Source organism: Falco naumanni, chromosome 5 (genome assembly GCF_017639655.2).
Source record: "Falco naumanni isolate bFalNau1 chromosome 5, bFalNau1.pat, whole genome shotgun sequence".
NCBI lineage: Eukaryota > Metazoa > Chordata > Aves > Falconiformes > Falconidae > Falco > Falco naumanni.
In genome coordinates, this window is record NC_054058.1 from 7,283,652 (window position 1) to 7,308,062 (window position 24,411).

At 39.2% G+C, this 24,411-nt stretch overlaps 1 protein-coding gene across 3 annotated transcripts in view; it reads left to right on the forward strand.

Moving 5' to 3' along the window:
* NME7 (NME/NM23 family member 7) overlaps positions 1 to 24,411 on the forward strand; it is a 95,034-nt gene that overhangs the window by 47,506 nt on the left and 23,117 nt on the right. For 2 of the 3 annotated variants that reach the window (XM_040594048.1, XM_040594047.1), the window contains exons 8-10: positions 6,688 to 6,752; positions 7,599 to 7,667; positions 11,463 to 11,564. In XM_040594048.1, coding sequence (XP_040449982.1) covers positions 6,688 to 6,752; positions 7,599 to 7,667; positions 11,463 to 11,564 — 236 coding nt within the window. The remainder of the gene's footprint in view (positions 1 to 6,687; positions 6,753 to 7,598; positions 7,668 to 11,462; positions 11,565 to 24,411) is intronic. The other variant, XM_040594049.1, reaches the window with a different exon arrangement.

Below are 24,411 nucleotides of genomic sequence, written 5' to 3' on the forward strand. Positions count from 1 at the left end.
ATGCTTGCAGTGTTTGCAGATGCTCTCAAGTGTCTGCTACAGTTTTGGAGGGTGTAATTGGAATTCAGAACGTTCATGATGAACTGCAGAAATGAAACAATGTGAGAAAATGAAACTGAATATAAACAATGGCATAACATTACCATGGAGGAGGGAAAAGAAATGCACAAATATAAAACAGAGAACAACTGACAGGGTATCAGTGAAAAGTCTGTAGAGAAATGGTTGGAACAGTGATATATCATAAGCACAAGCAGTGTTCACGATGTTGGACACACTTTGTTTAGGGTGTTTTTTTCAGTAACTCATTCTGCTCAGTGCTGGTGAGAACCCAGCTTGTGTACCATATCCAGTTTCTGTCCAGTTTCAAAAATAACATAATCAACTGAGAGCAGAAAGAATAAGAGATTTAGCCAATGAAAATGTGATGGTTTTCATTTATTTAACCTGAGATGGAGAAGATGGGAATATACAGCTTTCTATAAGTAAATTTGGAAAATGTGCGTATTTACTAATTTAGATGAAAGAACATTTAATCTAATCATTAAGGAAAACTTCAAAGTATGTCACTGGCCTGACATCTGGGGATGTAATGGAACCTTTGTTGCTAGAAGTTTTTGAGAACATTTTAGAAAAATTTTAAAAATGCAGCCATGCATAGTCTAACTTCACTGTACCTTGGAGCAAAAGAGAAGTATCTTGAAGTCTCTTTTCCTACTGCCCTATTCAAATCAGAGTGTAAGTAGAAAGACAAGGTATTGAGTCTGAAAAGAGCCAAGACACAGACTGTAGGACTTTGTGATAGTCTTTTGCCAAGTTGAAAATAAATGATAGAGCTCACAGTTTATTTACTATTGATCTATGGCAGTGAGTTGGCAAACCTTCCACAGGAAGTGGAATATAAAATTAGTAGAGGCTGGAGCAGATTATAGGGCATCTCATGAGGTTTTTAACCTCTAGAGTTAAGTTAATTGGCAATGCACTAGTGAATTAAAATTACTGTTTATAATTATGGGCTAATGCACACTACAAGGCATAATTTTAACCACTTCCTTACTGTAACTGATCATGAAAAGTCCTGTGCATAGTGTTCAGTAGGGATAACCAGAAAAAAGAGAGAAAGAAATACTAGTAAGGATATGAATAGTTTGAATTATAATACTGAATGTCATCATAAAAAACAGTGGTACAGCCTCAACTAAAATATCATGTTTAGTTTTGTTCACACTCAATAAATGAGCAGAAGTAAATGGAAATCATTATAGCCATAGAAACATTCTCTTAACTGGAATGATTGACCATAATCTTCTCAAATGAAAGAAAAATCAAAGTGGATGTACTAAAGGGGTACAAAATAATGAACGTCTTGAAAGAAAGACATAAAAAGGAAAACAAACTACATATTTCTTTTTAAGCTTTCTCTTGACATAAGAACAAGAAAGACAGAAAGACAACAAACCTAAGCCTTTCTGTTTTTTGGTAAATATACAACCATCAGTTTGAGTTCAGCAAAACTGTTGCAGATGTATTGATCTTTCCTTCTTACTCTTTCTTCTTCAGATTCCCTTCTCAAATGGCACACACTGCACAGCCACATCACTGCTGGATACTTTCTGTAGCCTGGCTGTGATCCTTGACTTGAATTTCCGTATTCTCAATTTGGGTTTTTGTATCTCAATTTCCAGTGTGACTCTTCCCACCTGTCCCCATGCAAGAATTCCCAGAATACCTTATTTTCCTACAGATTCTCATCATTTTGTGTCTTAATGCCCTGTCTGGCATTCACAAGTGTGGTCTTGCCTTGTTCATAGTGGTTCAGAAGGTTGTAGCTGGGATTAAGCCTTTGAACCTTTCACCCCCTTTAAATCTATTGGTTCCCATTCTCAGCTGCATCAAACTCTCGTCTGTTTTGGTGTCAAAGTCCCCTAAGATTTACTGCCTGTATGCATAATTTTTGTTGTGCTAGCAAAATGCTGACTTCTGTTCTCCAGTCAAGCAGTGGTGGTAACTTTTGTCTTTACCCTCTTAATATTTTCAAATGAATATTGTTTGTAAAGATTTTCATCAGTGCTGCAGTGTTGGTAGAGTTCTTCATGAAAATTTGTAAAGCTGTCCTTCAAATGTCCTGAGGTTCTCCTGTAATATAGTGCCTAGACAGAAATGAGGAATAATTGAAAATCTTGGATTCTGTCACTATGAACAATATTCTCTCATCATTTTGTCACATGTTCCTCTTTATCTTCTGCCTGTACCCACTTGCCTTTTCTTTTCCTCCTCATGTTGAGCCTGGGTTGCTTTTGAGCTCCCCTTCTCCTCTCTGTTGGCCCAATGTGTGTCACTCGGGAGACCCTCTGTCCTTCCGTGACTTGCTTCTTGGTGCTCCAGAGTACAAATACAAAAATGATTGGAACACCTTTTTCAAACAGAGAGGCTGGGAGCTCGATAGCTGCATATTATCACTATGGGCAAATTTTTGGGGAGTCTAGAAATGGAGTATATATGTTGCATAGTAAAAATGCTTGGAGTTGTATTATTTCTGTGTAGTCAGAGCAAAAGAGGAAGAGAGATAAACCTTGTTCCTCAGGGGATACGTTGACCAACTGGTAGGAAGAAGCACTTTTTGAGAAGGACATCTGTCAGCTTCTTACTGCAGTGTTTTAAGATGTTGTCTGAAACAAAGTTTAGTGAGTACTTTAGCTGAAATACATTGCAAGAGGGCCCAGCTCCGAGTCCCACTTTTTCCCCTTCTGGAATTCAAAAAGGACTTTGCTTGGAGTCAAGCCTGATCATGATTCTCTGGAGTTTGGGGACAAGACCTTAACACCTGGCAATAAGGAACCGGAGAATTTCGTCATACTGTGAAGCAAAATTGCATTTTAAAATGTCAAAAATAGACATGAATTGAAATTGCTACTTATAGTTAGTGCTACTTTAAGCATCTGATACAGTTACTTCTAGAAATATGTTACTGAATTAGGTAGATCATTGATCTGATCAGTCGCAGCAGTTTGTGTGTCCCTATCAAAAATACTGTTGTTGTTCCAGAGGGATTATTTTTGATTATTGGAAGGGTATTTAAAAAATGACATATAGAGGTTGAGATGAGGAAGCTAGTTCTCGACTTGCTTTGAAGGCAGTCTGCTGTCTTTGCCTAATGAGCTTTTTATGGTGGAGTGGTTAAATTGGGAAACAGGCCAAGATCAAAGGGAAGGGAATGTAACATCCCTAGTCATATGGCTGGCTGGTGGTTCATGGTGCGCTGGGACTGGCAGGTCCCAGTGACACAGCTGTTACATCCTATTAATTAAAGTGATGTTAGGTTAAAAGTGACTTTCATGAACTGTTTTATTTTATTCCAATCCATAATTATGCACACGGTTGTTACATTTTTCAGTCTGATGTCTTCCCTGCTACTTTCTGCTGCTTAATGAAGGACGATTTTCAAATACTGTGTATTGTAAAACAACAAACTGTAGAAGATCAATGTAACTGAGGGGGTCTTAATGCCTTATCATTTTAGCTGATTAAAATAAGTTGGAAGGTTATCTGTCCTGTATTAGGTGTGTAGAAACATAATGCTGCCTAGGAGATATAAAGCACGTGCACCTTTTTTTCTCTCTCACTCTCATATTTGTTAGGATTAATATTAAATTCCCCCAACTGTATTTAGTAATGCTTGTGATTCTTTTGTGCTTTGTGACTGAAAATTCATCATAACTGGTGCCTAATCTGCAGCTTTGATTTGGGTTCTTACTGTAATCACATTTTAAACATGCACTGGCCCTGTTTGAAGGGTCCTTAAAAAGTTGTTTTTTCACTACAGATCTGGATTTTAAAGTTGAAAACATTGTTGAAAGCTGCTGAAATGGCACTCTATCTAATTAGTTCTTCTTTTCCTCAGCCTTATCTGCCCACAAAGGAGAGGGCACGTCCCAATTCAGTCATGCAACTGGCTGAAAGCCTGAAAGAAATCCCAAGCCAGGCCTTGAGCTTCCAGTGTTCTGTTGCTCAGGGATTGTCTCTGTGCTTTTTGTTTCTATTTTGGTTCAGGTAGAATTTGAAAGGAAGGTGTCCCTAGGAAAAGTGATACATGTATTGCTTAAACTGGGACAAGGGAGGCCAAGTCACTAGGTGTGTACATCTGTACTACCACTGGCAACTTGTTTATCCTCCTGTGCCTCAGTTCCCACATCTGGAAATTGGAGCTAACATCCTGCTCTGCAATTATAAATGAAATCTCATGCCTCTTCCTCAAGGCACTTTGAAATTTTTTGGCAAGGCATCTGTCTGTACGATGGTGACAAGAATTCCTTTGGATAAGCCTTTTGGATGTTGAAGTTGTGGGCGATCTGTCTGGAGCGACAAGGTGCTCTGTTGTTCTGATGAGTGAAACTGAATGTAGGAATACAGTGTAGAGGAAAATCTTGATAGGTTTATCACAGTTGATTATTAAAGGAACCTTGTATTAAAGACCTTTATGCAAAGTACCTGCCTACTTTGTTTTCTGTCATTAAAGGAGCCTGTCTGCTCTCTAAGAAAAATCTTAACAATTTCAGTACAGAAACAGCCCAGAAAGCTGAATTTTTGAGACCCCCTTTGTTTTTCTAAATCGTAGATTTTGCTTAAAGCTTGTAAAACTGCTGAGGGCAAAAGTTCTGTAAAAAGCAAATCTCCATAGTACCTGATACCTGATGTACTTTCATTAGATGCATTCCAGCTGTGAAGGCCTATGTGAGTGACCCGTTCTTGACTGATAAAGTGTAAAATGGCGATCTGTTGGGCAAAGCAGCTTTCTCATACCCTTCTCATCACCGTGTCCCTGCAGGCAGTAGTTGCCATATGTCTACCAGTGCCCATTCTTCATCTTTATCGGTTTCTGGTGGAGCAGTGGCTGTTGGCTGGAGTATTCACACTGAAGATCAGGAATGAGGAAATGTTTATGCTCTGTCACAGATTATTTATCAATTTATGCAATTTCTGAACGATGCCCAGCCAGTTACTTCATCTCTTTATAAACTGGCCGTTCATCTCTGACATCAAGACTGTAGGCTCGCTGCCTCACTGGAAACTGCGTGGAAGCATCTGAGCTGCTCAGCCTTTCTAGCAGCATGGACAAAAAGAAACTGGAGGTCTAATTTCTCTCTCTGATATGGTCTTGCATTTCCTGGGCAGACCTGTCCAAGTCCCTTCATTTTGCTGCTGGAATTATTTTTTTTCACCTGGAAAAAAAAAGGGGATTTTCCCCCACCCCCACCCCCCTCTTTCACAGGAGTGTTAGAAAGAAACTTGCAATCTGTGCTAGTGAGCCATGGTGTAACAGTATAGCGGGACAGGAGCTGCACCTGCCTCCACTTGTTGCTATGTTCTGTAAACCCAGAGAGCTGCATGGACTGAATGTGTACCAAAATGTCAAGTTTTCCCTTTAGTTGTTTGAAGGTTTTTGGAAGAAGTATGTGCTGTTTTGTCTGGGGAATTTTTTTTTACATAAAACTTAATGTGAAAATACAGTGGGAGGTACTTCAGGGACAAGTTTTTTCATTTTAATTTGTAAATACAATTTTTATAGCTGTCCAACTATGCAACTCATTTACTCAGAGGTTCCACTGACCTTTTAACATGGTAGGAAGCTCACCCATCCTATGTCACAGGTATTAGCAGACTGTGTACAATTCAGGTCTTGAGCATGCTAGAACCTAGATATTAGCTTTGTTTTATTCTCATCTACCAAATCTATACATTGCTAAATCCTACAATTTAAAGACTAGATTATAAAAGAATTTAATGACTAGAGTCAAATCCTGCTGTTGTCATTCATTACAGGGTGTTCTTCTGTGGTTAATTCTGTTCTGAATAAATGTCCAGAAGTTTGTAGTTTCTCACAAATTGTACTAGAGGACAGGCATTTATGTTCTACAAAAACAGTGATTCTATGAAATTCCCTCACACAGGGTACTGTGGTTGGCTGACATAATCTTTAGATTTGCCTGATCTTGTAAGCACAGGCAAATCTAAAATACACATTTAGTGAAAAATCAGTGGTTCTTGTTCTCCGAAGTTTAGTGTTTTGTTTTACAGTGTCAGTCTTTGAGGATGCATTTTGGAGAGAATAAAGTAAGCAGTACAATCAGCAATAAGATATTTGTGAGTTATAACCTCAGAAGCAGTAGGTTATTTGGCACTGATGTATTTTTTCCATAGAAGGCATAAACTTCTGTGCTGGTTTATTGGCAGTGTTTATTATCCTACATTGTTTCTAGCTTAAAGTAGGACCCCCACTCTGGTGAACACTATATAAAAAACAAAACAAGCAGCCTGCGCCCTGAATTGATTACTGTTTAAGCATCAGTATTGCCAGTGGAGCTTAATTAAAAATATAAATCCTGATCTTGCAGCAACTGGGTGTTTTGCAGTTCATCTGAGTAAAGCAAAAGCTTCACTAATTACCTTTTTTTGGGTAGAGATTCTTTTCAACAGCTGCATGGAGTTTAGTTGTTTGAGACCATCAGCTCATCACTTTAGATAGAACGTAGAGTGTGTGAACTCAGTTCTGCTCTCTGCTTCCTCTCACAGCATTACAAAAATACTGGTTTTTTTGGTTTGAAAGTGAGTGGTATATTGTCATAAGTACCTTCCAATTGTAAATTCTCCTTTTTTGAATTGAATACCGTCTTTTCTGTGTTTCTTCAGGTCTAGCTGGAAAGATTATAAAAGCCATCATCAATGAAGGATTTCAGATCTCCGCTTTGCAGATGGTACGTTTTCTTTTGTGTATGTTTTTCTGATAAACAGAAGGCGGAGAAGTGCTGCATGTGCTTCACAGCAATGCACAGGTGTCTCCCTGCAATATAAAACCCTTGCACAGACTGTGTAGCAATGTTTTGGGATCAGCCTTGTCCTTAGGATATTTGTGTTTTATTATTTGATTGATCAGCTGATCTGTTTCTCTTTGCTGGGTGACCTTGAGCCAAGACGCTTTACCTCTCTGTATCTCAGGTGCCCTATAGTTAGAAGGGAGATAGTTATATGTTTCTTCTGCATCAGTTTGAGATATCTTTACAAAATTTACTAGCTAAGATTAGAAAAACAATTGTTAATATCCTTGATTTTTTAAAATATATATTTAGTATTAATTAAGGGGAAGGTTTTTAAAGATACTGAAAGGATTTTGGCACCCTGGTCACCCTTGACAGTTAAAGGAAGTTGGCACAGAGATTGTTCCCAAGAGTAGTCCTCTAAGTACTGCCCTTTGATTTTTTTAATGAAAGTCTCAAGATCTGGAATCAATGATTCAAATCCTCATGACAAATGAAGAATAGCCCCTTTAGTGTGCAAAAACCAGATCCTCTTGCATGTCTTAGTGGCATCAGCCAGCACTACATTGTCTGCTTATGTGGAAGAAGATACTGTGTGCTGTATTGCCTGTGACATCATTGTTGAAGTTGTTGACAAATTTCATATTGCAGCTATAAAGCCATTCCTTTTACCTAGCAAAAATTAGAAGTATTCTGAATGTTTACTGTTTAAGAAGGGGTGTCTTGTCTATTTTTTTGTTGCTGTTGTCATTTAAGGCACACTGGCTGACATTTTTGCTTTCTTAGTTCAACATGGAGCGTACAAATGTGGAAGAATTTTATGAGATTTACAAAGGTGTCGTTGCTGAATATGTGGTAAGTATAAGTTTGAGAAGAATCTGTTTAAAAATAGAATGTGCTTAAACAAGAAAATGGTCACATATTTCCTTTTGGGGGTTTGTGATAGGATTTCTTTTAGGAACCTGATATTGACCAATTGTAGTTTGTTCTCAAATAAACTAACTCATCTTGAAAAGTGTTCTAACTATGTTGTAAGAAAGGAAGTCTTTTGTGAAAATTATTCAGCCAAGCAATTTGTAAAATACAGCACTGTGACACACACCCCAACACCCACACACAGCCAGATAAGTTGTTTTATTGTGGTAGAGCTACGAGAATGTGTCACATATGTATCTTTGATTTGATATTGCAATAGTGGCTGGGACCAGAATATATATCTATTATTTTGTTTACAATGGGGCTTCTGTATTTGAATACTTCCCTAATGACATTTTTAGCTATTGCTAAGTTTATTGATCTGACTCTTGTGGATTGTCAGAAAATTTAAGAAGTTTAAGATACATTGTAATCCCAGTGCACATCTAAGACTTAGACACTTATATATATATTTTTAGGCATTGTTATACTGTCACATAAAACTTCCTGACTGTAGACAGAACAATGGGAATACAAGAAGACAAGCTTGCATTTCTGTATTGCCTTCTGTTAGAGGATTTTGGTTCATGTTAGAAACAATAATGAGTTTAGCATCACTGCCATGCTATATACTGTGCAAATTTTCCTTAATTTTTAAATGGTTACATTACTGAAAGTTTTCTACATTGTTAGTAATATTATGCCAGACAGGTACTCCTGTTACTCTAATAATGACATTTTTATTTTCACCCCCCCACCCCCGTATGATTGTTCAGTCTAACTTAATTCAACAAGGTTTGTAAATTTGTCTTCAAATAGGTTAGGAGTACTGTTAGTTCACTCTCAGATTGGGGAATACTCTTAAAGTCTCCACTGGTAATACTATTTTTGACAAGGACCAAAGGAAGATTGGACAGACAGACTTGTAGGTACATGGCAGAATTCAAATATGGTAATATCTGACCAGTTTTTCAGGACCTGAAGAATCCTGTGGTACTGTAAAAGTCTCTGCTTTGAAACAAATTGAAAATTCTCTACCAACTTCTGCAGCAATTTTGTACAATCTTTGACTCCCTAATTTGCAAATTTTAGTTATATAATTTAATTGGAGAGTTACTCAGAAGGGAATGTGACATTTAAACAGGGTAAGTCAATAAAGAAGATATGTTTTAGATGGGATTTGAAGAAAAGTGAGGATCTAGGGCTCTGTCCTGCAAGCCATATGTGCTGGATGCACTCAGCTGAAATAAAATGAAATTAATATCTCTGTGCACTCAGGATATCTGTAGAACAGGAAAACATGGGAAAGCTAATCGTCATGGTAAAAGGATCCAGATAAAGCACATATGGGAGCAGCAATAGATACTGTCAGTGCAGGCCAAACAGGAAGAATTAAGTTGCAAAACAGGATACCGAAAGAAGAATATGACCTCTTACATCTATGACTCAGAATTGTCTGTTTTGATCTGAATTTTATTTATCACTCCAGAATAACTCAGCACAGAATATGCTTGGCATCCAGAAACCCTTTTCAAAAACTGCACTCCCCTTTCTTCTGGTTACCCCTTGTCAGCTAAAGGCTTGACTTTGTATGTAAACCGCTTCTCTGTGAAAAGAGAAAGCTGGACAATTACCCAAAATTTTAGCTGCATGGGATTTTGCATACTATTGATTAGTTTTTGTGCTGTTTTGCTTTGGATTTCCTACTGTAGCCAGAATAGAAAAGAGGGAAAAAAGAAGGGAGATTATTTTGGGTCAGCTCAGAATCCGCTTTGCTAATCAAAAATGCTTGAGCTTGATCCAGCTCCAGGAATGGTTCTGCTTGACCACAAACAATGTTACTTGATGAATAAACTATTTTCTAAAGAAAAATTGATTTAGCTGTAACTGGGAGTCTTACCAGAGAAATAGTGTCTGCTATTTAATTTCAACTCCGGACTTGATGAGCCTGTGTAAGGCAGACCAAGCTTGTCTCACATAGTACCACCTGTCTTTGTGCTGTAGTTGGTGGCAGCTGGTCTTCAGTCCTCAGCTTTGTATTGTAATGAAGGAGGCGGGAGTAACTTTGTTCGCATTGTTTGCCATTGCTGGTGGGATGTCAGTGCTGGTACAGAAGCAATAGAAAAGGGAGGAACAAGAAAAACCACAGTTTGCAGGGAGGAATGCAATTGATTCAACTCAAGTTAAAAGCCTGTTTTTTCTCTGCTTTCCTGTTAAAAGTTACTTAGATGATGGAATTCGATGAAATTTTACAGAGGAGTGACTTTGTGGCAATTGGCTGCTTCTTAGCCTTTGACCTGCTCTTAACAGAGGATCTGTTGGTGACAAGTTTTTGGAATCAAAATATTTATTCATGTTGTAGAGCATGAAACTAGGCTATAGTCTTTTCATGTCCTCTCAGGAATACTTCTACCTACATTTCCTAGGATCAGGTTGATGATAGAGGCATGTGGCTAAAATTCTGTGCCATTGACTTCAGAGCAAGGAGATTAACCACATGCTCTCAGCATGGAATCTGTTACGAAGATAGCAGCTCTTTGGGACAGTGCTGCTTGATTTGGAGTCTGTGTATTTAGTTTCCATCACAGTTCATAAAAGATAGAGAAAGACTGAATCCTTCTTTTCCTACTGCTTTTTTGCCCACGCTGTGTGCTCATCCTTGACCTGCCCGTGGCTCGTGGGATTGATTGCAGTACCTTACTTGTCCTTCCCTGGCCTCCCTTATTTCCTGTAAATGTTTTCTCCTATCCATTTTCCTCATTGGTTTTGATTCTTTTAATTGTCCTGATTTGTTTAAAACTTGTCTGCCCAGATTTCCAGTCAAGTATGTGACTATAAGGGCATGATTTAAAAAAGGAAGCCAGACTAGAACATCAAAATAAATTATTTCTGCTTGTGAAACCTATACCTCTAATTAACAAACTCCAAATTGGCACTAATGCCCAGAGTTAATTTAAGCTTGTGAAAACTAAGACCCATCTTCATCACCCACTCAGAACTCACAGTGTCTCTTTACTCTCCAGGAGGCTCCAGGGAAACATGATTTTGGTGTAACTGAGATTCTGGTAACAGTACACCACAGGAATGTTGCCGGATCAAGGACCCTTTCCCTAAGAGGTTGTCCCACAAGCACAGGTTCTGTTGGCTTCTGTGTTTCAGCTTCTGTAGTCATACAGAAAAGAAAAGACAGTGAGAACCAAAAGCCCAAAGACATTTTAATGACTTAAAGCCATCACACGGGTATATATTTGGAAACAAATATAGACTGTGTATTCCTGTAGGGAACACTGCAAGTACATTGCTGCCTGTGGAACTGGCTGAACATAGTGTGATTTTTCAGGCTTACACCCAGCAAAGCGTGTTCCAATGATTCAGTCTAGTTTGACAAGTTAGGGGATACTGCTGTGAAATCCAGGTCCAGATCAATACGGATATACCCACAAAAGAATGTGAGGTATTGTGGATGTTGTTGCGTGCTCTTCAGTGTCCTGTTGAAGCTGAATATCCAATTTACCTCAGTCTCCACCTTCTAAACCAAGGAGCAAAATGGAAAACGTTTCTTTTGTTGTGAATACTACTAATATATTTGTTTCATGTCTTTGCTTTCCTAAATGCACCGATATTTCTTATCTATTCCTGTCCTGTAAGTTTGGGTCTAGTTTTGGGGAGGAATACAACCCTTGCTAATGCCCAAAGAAGCTCAGATTTGTTTCTGTCTATTTTTTTCTCTTCCAGGAGATGGTTACAGAGTTGTGTTCAGGCCCTTGCATAGCAATGGAGATTATACAACCTGAGCCTCCAAAAGTGTTCAGAGACTTCTGTGGTCCTTCTGACCCTGTAAGTACTTGCTTGAGTGATAAGGGATGCTTAAAAAGTTGATGTGCTGGCTATGTGAATTAAAACATCAAAGTGAGGTATAGCTGCCACATACCTGCTGCATTCATTGGAAACATGTAAGCATTACCTTATTATGGAGGACAAATGCTAGTAGTCTTATTGGCCCAACTTGCAAATTTTTCTAGCAACTCTTCTGATCTTACTTAAACCAGTTGATAAAATAGTGTGATGATATTTATGTGAAAGGAAAGCTATCTAGGCAAAAATCTCGGTTAAAGGTTCATAAATATTCTAACACAAGGCTTCAGAGCCCTGGAACAAATAGTTATTGCTTGTGCATGCCAGTGTAAATCCAACATTGGTCTACTGCAGTCTCTGGCATTCTCCTAGGTTGAAACTATAGAAGCAGAATTGGTTCCTTCGATTTGCAAAAGGAATAAAACAAAAAATGGGTGTAAACGTTCTTGTACCTGTTTGCTATGCTAATGCTTCTAGCTTTTATTTTTCATTTCTTGAGGTGACTAATTGGATAAGCGTGATACTGTATGCAATTTGCAGGCAAATTTTTCTGCCTCAAAAATTGTGCAGTTTTTTGTTAAACAATGAAGGCTACTGTATCATGCAGGAGCCATGAGGTGAAACAACAAGATGGAGGCAATGAGGTCAGGGTTTGTATGTTTTTTTGGTTATGATTTGATGTTTTAATTGCAGACTTGAGTGGGCTTACCAGTTTCCATGGAAGAAAATCACAGAGATTAATATCTGAATGGGAGAACAAGTTGTTCAGGTTATATTTTTTTTCAAATCCAGAGTTTCCATTACAGAAAGCACAAGTTAAATGCATTATCCAAACTTTTTGTTCCCCTTCTGTTTAGTAACATTCTAATGTTTCTCTGCGGGGTTAGCATCTTGTAAGCACAGCATAACCTGTTTATCTGACTTAGTTTTAACTTTAGAATGATATATCAGTAGTAACGTACACAATATGATGGTTTCAAATTTTGTTTCAAATTCTGTGCTAAGGTTTCTTGTCTTTAAAACTTTCAAAGATGCAGTTGTTCTATTTGGGCCTGTTATAGCCTTTTCACATTTCTGCTTGTTTAATGCTTGATACGTTAAAATCAAAATATGGTTGCAAACATCACAGCTCCTTTAGGTTATTAAAGACAAGTGTACCTCTTCAAGGGGAATTTCTCTATTTTCCCCTACTACATCACATGAAAAGCTCTCTTGTAGCCATACAACATGTGTGTGGCCGAAGGAACTGTTGATGAGCTGAGGAACTGAGGGATGTATAAAGTGACGGCTTCTCTGGGTAGCACAAGAAAACAGCAGAGGAGGGAACTAAATTCCTGAGTCTCAGATCTCTTGCTAGGGACCTACCTGTGCTGTTTGTGTTTCCATTTTAGTGGTTAACGGTGTGACTTGTGCAGTGAAAATGAGTGCCCACCTGCTTCTAGTGGAAGCAGGCAGCTGTAAGTTTTGGACACTGATTTCATAGCAGTTACGCTAATTGTATGTTTGGAAGACAGGCAGCTGTATTTCCGTCTACTGTTTTCTATAAGAATTGCAAATTAATTGATTCTTCAGGCACATAAAGCATAGGTACAGTAATTACAGCTGCTCTCAAGAGTGATCTTTGCCTGAAATTTATCTGTCTCTTCAGACAGCTTTTGTAGCTTGTCCTTGAGGAAGAAGGGACTAAGACATCCCAGTGGTCTTGCGTCATTCCCAACTGGAATCATCAGAGAAGCTCACAACTGAACTTTGTGGTTATAATATCTGTCTCAAACCGAAGCAGCAAAAAAACATAACAGCAGTTTCATTTTCCAGTAAGGTTATATGAAGATACCATGGACTTGATGTTCTACTGGTTAAAGTAAATCAGTGTCGTGCAAATAGTCCATTATCATTGACAGATGTGGATATCTCTATAACTTTTTCGTTTGTTTATATATGCTAGATCCTGATGTGTGTACAGCCTGTTTATAAACACAGGTAAAGACCAAGCTCACAAAAAAATGTACCTGATTGGGTCACTTCGGCTCCTGTTAGAGTGCCCTATTTTGGCAAGTAGTGCCATTGAAATCACTGTGATTACTCTCAAAGCAGAGTGCTGTTTTGAAGTGAGTAAAGGTGCTGGAATTTGACTTAAATAATTAATCTCTCCCAGTCATATCTGCTGTTAATTGTATGTTAGATACATAGCAAATGTAGTAATTACTTTGTGGCAAGTCAGATATCTAAACTGGATGTGAATGTTAACAGCCCTTTCAGACTCTTCCTGGTTTTGCAGGGAGATAGTTGGGCTATGCTTCAATGAAAGGCATCCATAAAGAGGTGATACAAATTTTCCCAACTCAAACTGAGATGTCATTTGGAAATGGGTCTGGTTTTGTCCAAGTCCCTGATGTTTAGGACTGAAGAAAGAATTAGAGTTGTTACATTTTGAGGATTATACTTTAATAAGCTAGCAATTTATACCAAGTGCTAAAAATGAAATGGAACTTTGTGGTATTTTCTGTAACAGGGTAATATTTTGTTAACATGACAGGTCAGTAAAGCTCTCTGCCAAAACATCCTTCATTATAAATCTCTCATATGGTAGTAGGGAAGACTACTAACCAAAAACCTGTTTTGAGCCTGTTTGTAGTAGTGTGTGAAAGGCCTATCAAATCTGGAAAGTGGGTGGTGGGGTAAAGATACCTGTTTGTAAGGAGCTGTGCTGTCCATGGTCACCCTTAGAATTACTGTGACCTGATTGAAGGACTCGGTGTCATAGATTGCACAGTTGTGGAGCATTTGTCTCTGTTCGATGATGTATGCACTAGTCTGGCTGCATTCTTGTTGTACGCTGGCACTTTTGTAGTGAGTGCCGGGCTGGCTCACTGCACTCTTGGTGAACTGTCAGCATCTTTAATTGCACTTGGCTTAAGCTCCTGGAGTGCAGCTGGATTTTTTTGTGTTATCGGTGGTCTCATCAGAGGCCTTTCTGTAATCTTTCAGATCAGCTGTGATGTTTTGGGGTTTTTTTCTTATTTTCTGACTGCAGCCTCTAGCTTAGCTGTTTCTCACAGCCAGGTCCAAGACTACTAGTGTGACTTGTCCTTTTTTTTGTCCTTGAATGCCTCAGTGGTTATGCGTAAGGCTTAGGAATGGAAGGCTCTTTCCACATCTACTGTAATAAACAGATATTTACTCTTTACTTACTGTTGCAGCACCTCTATAAAATGCCAGCAGCCATTCTGATGCCCATCTTGAAAAGAATGTTTCTTTAAAGAGTTCATAAGGGCCGTTAAAAAAGACCTTTGAATTCCACACAAGACTGTAGCTTTTCAAAGAGGGGAAGCACCGACAGCCTCTGCTATGCACCCAACACTAGGAGGTTTGAGATGTTGAGATCCTATGAGCAGCTGAGCACTTTTACTTAGCTATTTAAATTTCAGATAGGAATAGGATTTCTGAAATGACTTTGATTTCCACTGATTTTCCATAGTGTGTCTGAATCATTTAAGCCCTTTTTCAAAACATACTATCAAAACTTGTTATGTAGGTTGTTAAATTACATTTTTTTGTGCTGGGTGCTATTTCACTCTGTTTCTATTGGTGCAGTTCTGACATTGAGAGAAAAAAGATTTACACCTATGGCAAAGTGGTAACTGCTCTAGAAAGCTAGGAAGAGGAGTTAAAAAGTTGATTAAATCAGATTACTACAGAACACAAACCTTTTGAACTTTTGATACACACTGTCACTTACAAATGGTAGTTGCTATCTGCAACCAAAGTTCAGCACAAAAGAAGCTATGTTTCTTCTTCACTGTAAAGAAATGAAAGTGCTTGGAGCACAGTAAGGATAAATGCAGCAGAGTTTGCGTTAGCAAGAAAGCTGTTTCATTTAAGTGCAGTAAGAAGGGGGGAAAAAAGCAACTTATTCTGCCTTGATTTGACATTGTTTCACATGGATCAGGAAGCAAAGGCGGTTACAGGAAACCTTGGAACAAGGGGATGGTGGCCAGGGAATCTTGTCGCTGCTTGAGCTTCCTTGAATTTTGGCCTCTGGGGCACTTGGAGGCCTTTTGTTATTACTTAGGTCTGAAGCTACAGCTTCAATTTTCATGTGTTCTTTGTGTAGCCTCTATATTGATATAGCTGCTGGTAACATTTTGTCATGGAATTGTTGAGGCGATTGCTTAGTATTCATAAGACACTTTTTAAATGCTCTGGAAAATAGACATATTACTTTTATTTTTACCTTTCTTTTGAACTTTCTTCATACACAAATGAAAAGCTTGGTTATAACATGTGATTCCAGGAGTCTGCATCAGCTACATGTTCCTGGGTGATTGCATAATTTTTAGTAGTCTTAAAAGCTTTTAGTTAGGATTGGCAGTACACTAAAAGTGACTCAAGTACCTTCTGCTGTGAGATATTATTAAAGTGATGGGATGTGCTGCAATATTTCTGCATCCAGTGGGCTGAAAAGGGATTTTTGTATACTTGCTTTAGAACCTAACCTACATTCCTTTTACGTTGGAGATTTGTGATTTTAAGGCTAACAGTGTATTAACAGTCTTCTGTACTTTTGTATGAACACCAAAGAGCTAAAAAGGAGATTAGATGGTTTAAAACAAAGTGGTGAAGTGAAAGGGCTGGAGTCTGCTTTAGCTCCATTCCTGACTTCGCTGTGTGACCTTGGACAAAAAGTTCAATGTGTTTCTGCCTCAGTTATCACATCAGTTAAACAGGGATAATGATAAGAGCCAAAGAGCACTGTTGCTGTAAGATTTTTGTTTGTATAGACCTCCTGCAAATCCAGCGGGGAAAAAGTATCTACTGTGAGGCCGAAAATGTTCATGTTCATTCCTAGAACTACATTAGCAGCATGATTTTTCGTATTACATCACATGAAAAAATAGTTCAGTGGAAGATATAAAGAAATATAAAGGCTATTTTTGAGCTCCCAAGTATTCTTTTTCTGGTAATACCTTCATAACTGTTTTGATGTGGGTTCTCCCTGTAGCTTAGTGAGCCTCAGTAAGTGTTGACAGTGAAGTACATGATGTGTTTCAAGAGAAATAAGGTTTATTAATCTAATTCTTTGATGAAGATTTTCATATAATTGATTATCTTGTCAGATAGCCTGAGTCATGTAATAATACTAAAAATTTTCATTCAGCGCCAGACCATTGTCAGCTAGAGTAGCAAACAGATTGATCGATACCAGTTACAATATCCTGCTCTCTAAGCCTGCAGTGGGAAAGACATGATTGAATTGCTTGGATGTTATTTAGGGTCAGTCATCTGACTCTGTCCTTTCAGTTTTTAATTTCCACATCAGCCTCTGCAGGTTTAACAAAAATGTATTCTAGACAAGTGCTAAGGCCTCTCAGTTGGAGGGCATGGGTTTTGACTGAGTAAGTGTCTGTGGAGGGAGATTCTTCCCTCTAGTGCAGCCCTCTTTTGCTGAGCTGACACTGCTGGTTCATGGAGCCCAAAGTCCTGGTGAGTTCAGGACTTCTCCTGCCTTGGTTCTGTCAACCCTCTGTGCATGGGGAGGGGGCTTGTTAAGGCTGGACCTAGAAGGAAGGAAGGGTTAAGGCAGCTGTGCTTTAATGACCTACAGCTGTAATGGGACTGTAATCACGAGTTGCCACCATTGCTTTAGACTGTCAATATATTGGTGTATGGTTTGAAATTTACCTCCAAAAGTGTTATAGCTTGTTGTCACAGACAAGCCTGTATCTGTGTGGATGCCAAACACCACACCTGTGGCAACGAGTTGCTTCCCCTGGTTTAAAATGAATGGAGTCTGCACTGGCTGCACGAGAAATAAGGCTGATATATAAATGTCGTATTTGTTCTTCCTGTCAAAGCTGTTTGTAGCTCTGGGAGCAGCTGCAAGTCAAGAATCCAATAAATTTTTAGAGGCATAAATTCAGTGTTCATAGTAAGTTGTCCTGATGTATTTCTTTTGCTTCTGCATGGGTATTGCAGAGGTCTACCAGCCCCTGACACTGCTCCCCACCCCCACTGCCACCCCCACCGCCCCGTTTGCTTTAATCACATCTTTGTGTATGTGTGTGTATGCGCTTTGTAGTGGCATGTATGCATGATTTGCTTACAGTCTTGAGGTGACCTGCTTTCAGCTCTGCTTCTTGCATACTGTCTTCTCCAATCCACCCTTTGCAGGTGATGGGAAGTCCTTTGATAGGAAGAGGGACTTCAGCATCACATAAATATGTCTTTGTGCAGATGTTAGAGCAAGAATCAGAGCACTAGTAGTGGAGGAGGAGCCTTTTGCTTGCAAGTGGCTTGTCTTAAATGTGGCTGGTCCTTGCTGGAAGGTTGCTGTCATATGATGGCTGTTCAGCGTCATGTGAGGCTGGAGTTTGTAGGCTCGCTTTGATTCTTGATGGGTGGGTGCATATTTGTTGAAAATTGATGTTGTTAGTGGTGACTGGCAGTCTCCATCAAAAGACTAAATACTGACAGAGCCCTCAAGGCTGAACTTTGCTTTAAATCCAATGTGATTGAGGCATGTTGGCAAGGTTACAGTTTGAAAAAAACTTCTATCTGCCACTCCTTGTCAGAGGCTCCAGAGCTACCAGACTTGAACACATGAGCAGTGCTGCATTTTCTGCCTAAATAAATCCTGGATGCAAGGTCATTGGACTTGGATTCAGTGATGGCAAATTACAGTTATTTGGTAAAGTAGATAATAAACGATTGTCTGATATCAAGCCCACTACCACCACAGAGGCGTGATATTGGAGGAGTCTGCTGCTTTCATCCTCTGGAAGGAAGGTGCTGGGCACCTCTGGGAGAGGACTGAAACTGGAGTACATGTGTATCTTGTTTCCACTTGTTGCAATGCAATGGCTTTTTTTCCTCAGTGATCTACCAAAGCCCCTCTAGCCTATGTAGGTGGGTAGGTGGGGTTTTTGTTTTGGTTTTTTTTTTTTTAGTTTCCTCTGCTACCTGTCACTATGCTATTTTAGTATCCCCTGATGACAAGGCACCTTCTTAACTGCAATTTCTGGACATTTTCAGGAAGTTGTTAACATTTTGTCAAAGGCACTGTATACCCTCTTGGAAAGTAGCATCAACTTCAGAAGCCTCAGGATTCCCATCTGCATGCTCGTCTTTCCCTTATGTTGGGCTGTCTCTGGCTTTGAAGTGGCTCTTCGTGGATTCCTTGTGCCTGGTTCCAGGCTGGAATAGCTTACCCTATTTTAGCAAGAGGAAAGAAGCTGAACATGAGCCCAGAGACTGAAGGAAAGCAGGGATGTGCCACAAGGCATTAACAGCACTGGTTACTGATCTTTCTTGACTTGCTGTGCTGCCAGAGACCTCCTAGCTTCTCCCCAGAACGGGTAATGTGCCAGGATATCCTGGAGCTAGGTTTTTAGGCCTCTCCCTGCAAAGCATCACAGGGTTAGCCATTTTTAGGAGGGTTTAAGCCACACTTAGAATATTTACTTTTTAAGAAAACTCAATTTCTTGGTCAAGGACTTCGTATACTGTTCAGCTCTGCAGACACATGAAGACATTTAGCCTAATCTGAAATCACAGAGACTAATTGTATCTATAGGTAGGTGTGAAAGAAGCCTGAAAGGTTAGTTTAGGGATCATAAAGGCTCCCTTTGCACTCAGACCGAGTGCATCCCAAAGTAGTAGGTAGATGTTATTAAAAAAAATGGTATTTTAAGCATCTGTGATGAGCACAACATTCTTATAAATGCTGTGGGTTACATAAATTAGTCTATTCAGCCTTGGGGAGGTGGGGTTTTTCAGATTGTGCAGGGTTTTGGTTATAACTGTCCATGTGCAGGTCTTGGTTTGCAGAATTAATGTCTCCGTATCCTGTTTGTATTGCATCTTCCTGTTTAGGTTCTCTTCAAGCTTTGGATATATGCCATGTTTTAAAGAATGGTGTTACACATTTCCTATCTTACATAGATGGATCATATTTTATTTAAAAAGTGACCACACAAAGTTTTAAAAATGCTTGCTTGCCTAGTTTCCTTTAGCATTTGCTTAGTTTGTTTTTAAAATAGTGCTAGCTAATACATTTCAAAATACCATATCTTTATTGTTTCTCTCCTTACGTATCTTGGATGGATAAAGGAGAAAATTTTGTTTCTCACTACTGTAGAAAGAGAGGTAGGCTTCTAACATATTAGCTGATCGTATGATACCAGCCTGGTATAGATAAATACACAACGTAATTTTACATGGGTAGGGTGATCAAAGGTGATCCGCAGGGTTCTCTCTAGGGCTTGTTTCTCCCAGCTACACTGGATTAAAATGCAAGTTACTTGCCTGTGGGAGGGTTTTAATACTTTTTTAAAATAAAAGCATTCTTCCCTCTTGTGAAAATGCAGTCCTTGTCCGTAAAACACGGAGCTGGTCATCAGAATTCCTAAGTTGTAGTCTCCTCCTGCAGTCAGAGTCTACCTTCCTTGGTGATAGCATTTCTTTTTATTTTGTTGGGCTTTTTTTTTTCCCTGCTTCCTTCTTTGGACTGTTCTGTTATGGTTCTGCTGTAGCTGCTGAGGTTTCTGAGAACAGATTCTTTAATATATTCAGTCCATAAAGGCACAAGGTAAGAGCCTTTTAGAGAACATTATGGTTCTGAGTTAATTTCAGTCTACGTGGTTGTTTTCTTTGCTTTCCTTGTGTTCTGTTTACTTACAGCAGACAGCAAATTGCTCTTGTGCATCAGACAGCAATGTTATTGAATGTATAAAAGCGAATCCTTGAAAAGAAGCATTCAGCAAAAAGCAAATTCTCTATAGCCTCAGTCCTTCCTTGGAAAAAGGGAGCAGTGTTTCCAGGAGATAGGGGAAGTGCTGAGGTCACTCTGTCTGGAAAAGAAAATGGTACTGTTACTGCAGTAAACAACTATTTTCTCCTTCTCCAGTTTCTCAGCATCTTGGTCACAATGACCTTGTGTGTTTGCAGAATCTTTGATTTGAATAGATTAAAAGCATTTGCTTACATGCCTGACTTGGGTTTTTTGTTGTTCATAGGTAGCCTTGTCCTTCACTTGAATTTGTCCTGACTTCTGGTTGGAACATAGTAGTTTTGTAGAGCTGTTACATGCACTTCAGGTTATGAAGAAATGCAAATGATAGCTCAGTAAATAATGTTAAGAAAATAATAAGCCAAAGTAGAACTTCATAGAGCAGACTGCAAGGACTTTTTCTAGAGTGCTGTAGAAGGTAGTTAGCAAGAGTCAGCACACAAAGGTGCTTGTTGAAAATGTGCAATAGAGGAAATTATAAATGTGTAGAAGGGCAGTAGAGCACTTACTTTTCCATATAACCATGATGATGTGATCTTGAGTATCCTGAAGTTGACTGTAGCTGTCCCAAAAGGTTTCATGTCTTTCAGCTGGCAGCTTATGAATAGTCAATTCTTAGATGTGCATGACTTTTTTTTTTTCTTATCCTAGAGGACTGCTTATTTGGGCTCTGCTTGCTTAATAAATTGGTGGCAGAGCTAATAATAACCAAACAGAAAAGGAGCTGCAGATCAGTGTATCTTATGTACTTTGATGATAAATTGGTACACAAAAGAGATTGATCTGAGGGGAACTGAATGCTGCTGGAAGGATATCTATCAGTTTCTCAGAGGGGTTTCCTTTATGAGGGATCCATTGGCTTTCTAGGTGGCATAGGTGGTATTCTTGTACTGTACATTGCGACAGGGTGTTTATGGACTGAAATTCCTGAGGTGCTTTGCATGACATTGTGGTAATGCAAGAAATAGATGCTATGGCCAGAGCATATCTGCAGTTATTTTCTGCTTGAGCTACATTGTTGAAGGCTTTAAAGTAGGTGAAAACAAATTCCATGGCCTTAAACCGTCCCTTCTGTAGCCAAAAGGAAGTAAGTAGTCTGGTTGTGCATTTCTGAGGATGATAGGTATTATTATTGTTATTAAAATTCTCCTCTCTGCAATTGCTGGCAGCCATGAGAACAGCTGCAGTAATAGTCTTTATTCTATACTACTGGTCTCATTGTTTGTGAACACTATTAACTAAACAAAGGCATTTAAAAAACTGGATATAAAATTACTTATTCAAATGCTGAGAACCTGCTGAATAATTTGGGGTGCTGCTTGCTGGTCTGTTTGGTTTCAGCTGACATTCTCTGTTCTACTGCAGGGCCACCTGAGCAGAATTTTTAGCAGCTTCTTTTGCTGATAGACTGCATCCAGTGTGCTCTTGGGACTTCCCTTGGATAATCTTGCTAAGAAATTTTCCCTTCCTCTGTGTTCCTTGACTTCCCAGATCAAGGGACTAGAACAAGGTCAAGGTGGAAGATGAGTGAACAGCAGTTCTTCATGTTCCCGTGGCAGCCCTCAGGTTCCCATAGGTGACCTGGCATGGCCTGAGTTTTGCAGACTGTGGCTTATCATCAGAGTGCTACACAGGAATTAAAGCAGCATTAAATCAGAGAGAGAGAATAGCTGAGGAACCAGTCTGGGATTCAAAAAATCTGAGCTGAAAGTTAAGACATAGAACTTGTGATCCTTGTGAAATGTGTATTTCTTTGTGCCCCTGGGAAATTACTGTCTCCCTGTCTTGGTTTCCCACTCCAAAAAAGAGGGTCCATTCTGCCTCCTGTTTTCTGCTCTTTGTGTCTCTTCGTGTAAGAACCGTCTATTAGTATGTATAGGAACACTGACTAGTACAGCTAGTCATGAACACAGCAGGGGCTTTTAAAAAACAGTTGTAACACAGACAATGAGCAATTCCTGCCATCAGAACCGGGCTGTTCACAACTGTGTGGGAAGAGATGGCAGCACTGCTGCCTCCAAGGAAAAGCTTGCTGATGGATTGGAGAGGCTTGAGGGCACAGAGTGGAAGGGAAAGCTCTCTCCCATGCTAAGCCCCGAATGGGAAGGATCTCTGGGGTTTGCAGCAGACTTGTGAGTTTTGTCTTTCAGTCCATCTGTGTCTTCTGTTGAAGTGGATGGTCTAAATTTGATCAAGCCAGGGAAGTCTCAGTAGAATTTTGAAGCAGTTTTTTCTGCTTTGCAAAGTGTAAAGCTCAGATATCTGAACTGCTTTTGCAAATGTAAAATTCTATCTCGAAAATATCAGAGGAAAAGATGATTTATAATTATTCTTGTTCTTCCAGGGGAAAACTCAGCCAAGATATCTGCAGACTAAAAATAATGTCTTGCAACTTCATAGTGACTTTCACTGGCGGCTCTCCAGATATTTTGCTAACATGAATTAATGAAATCCCAAAATATCCCTTACAGCCTAGTATTTTTTTATTCTTGTTCTACAGGTCAGTTAATTAATGGATGAAATTCTGGATGCCTTGAAGGCACTGGAAAAGCATGAGTAGGATCAGTATTTCACCTTTAAATCTTAAAGTAAAGCAACTAATAATAAAATTTACAGTTACACTGTGTTTTCTGATGTCTTGTGGGGTTAGTTGCTTTTCAGTTGTTAAATCTTCCTTTTTCTAACTTGTCAAGTAACTTAAATATCTCTTTATTGCACCCAGATAATACAAGGTAGCTAGATATTTTATCTTTATTCCTATTTTGCGACCAACTTACATTTGGTATGTCAGTTATCCTCAAGGCTTCACCATCCAATCTCGTTTACACTTAACTCAGAAGTGTGGCTACTTGCTCTTCTCTAAATTCAGCCCATTGGCAATGGCAGATAGGCACACAAATACGCCAGTAAATAAATTTCTAAGCAGGGCAGTTATCATTAGAACTGCTTAAGCATCAACCAGAAGCGCCAAGACCAGTGAAAATGCTATCTCAGGCTGGCAAATGTGCCACGTTTGCTGCCCACAGCAGAGAATCTGCAGAGAGTTGGTGCAGCACCTTTGGGCTGCCAGAGAGGAGGAGTGGTAGGGGATGCGTGGGACTGAAGCAGAGAGAATCAAAGTGCCTCAGGGGATGGAAGGTGAGAAGGAGACAGTGTAACAACTTCTACTGACTTGTGAGCTTCCGAAAAACTGCCAACACTGGAGTATGGAAGATAATTTTAGGTCCGTTAACAAAACTTCCAAAAGATACAGGGCTTCAGACTAGTAGTTCAGAGGTAGGCTGACTTTAAAATAAACAGAAAAGCAGATGAATTTTTATATATATTTATTTATTTATTTATTTATTTTTTACTTAGACCAGAGTAGATTTTTGTAGCAAAATAAACTCTGGTTTGATTACTTGCTGCTACTGTTGTAGAACTATTTGATTTTTGGAAGGAGGTGAGCATCAGATGCACTTTTTACAGCCTTGTAATTGAAAATCTGGCTGCTGTTGCCTGGAACAGGTAATCTAATTTGCTGAACAAACCTTCACAGCCACACCGTTTCAAGTACATAACTACATGCATACAGATTTGGGTCAGTTAAAGACGTGAGAAACTTGTCGGAGTGGCCAGTAAGTGATTGGAGGCATAAGTATTTTGCTATTAGTCAGGAGAAGACAACCTGGACAATTAGGTCAAAATGCACAGTGCTCAGGGAACAGATTAGGCTAAATATTATAAAGACTTTCAATGCAACCTTTCCAGATTCTTAACAACCTGTGTATCAGTTTGTTTTGTGATAAAGATTAAAAGATCAGGGGTGGTGTGTGTGTGTGTGTGCATTTGGAGGAGGTTGTTTCAGTTTGATTATTTTTTTGTGATATGTGGAAAGTACCAAAGACCTTCTGATAACACTGACTCCCTTGGAAGTGCATGTAAGGCCATTGATACTGACTCCATATTTGTACATGACGTTGCTGCAGCTCTTGCGGCATGTGAAGAAAGAAAAAATGTGTCACTCTGTCAACAAGAGACTTCTGTTCTGGATTGGTTTGT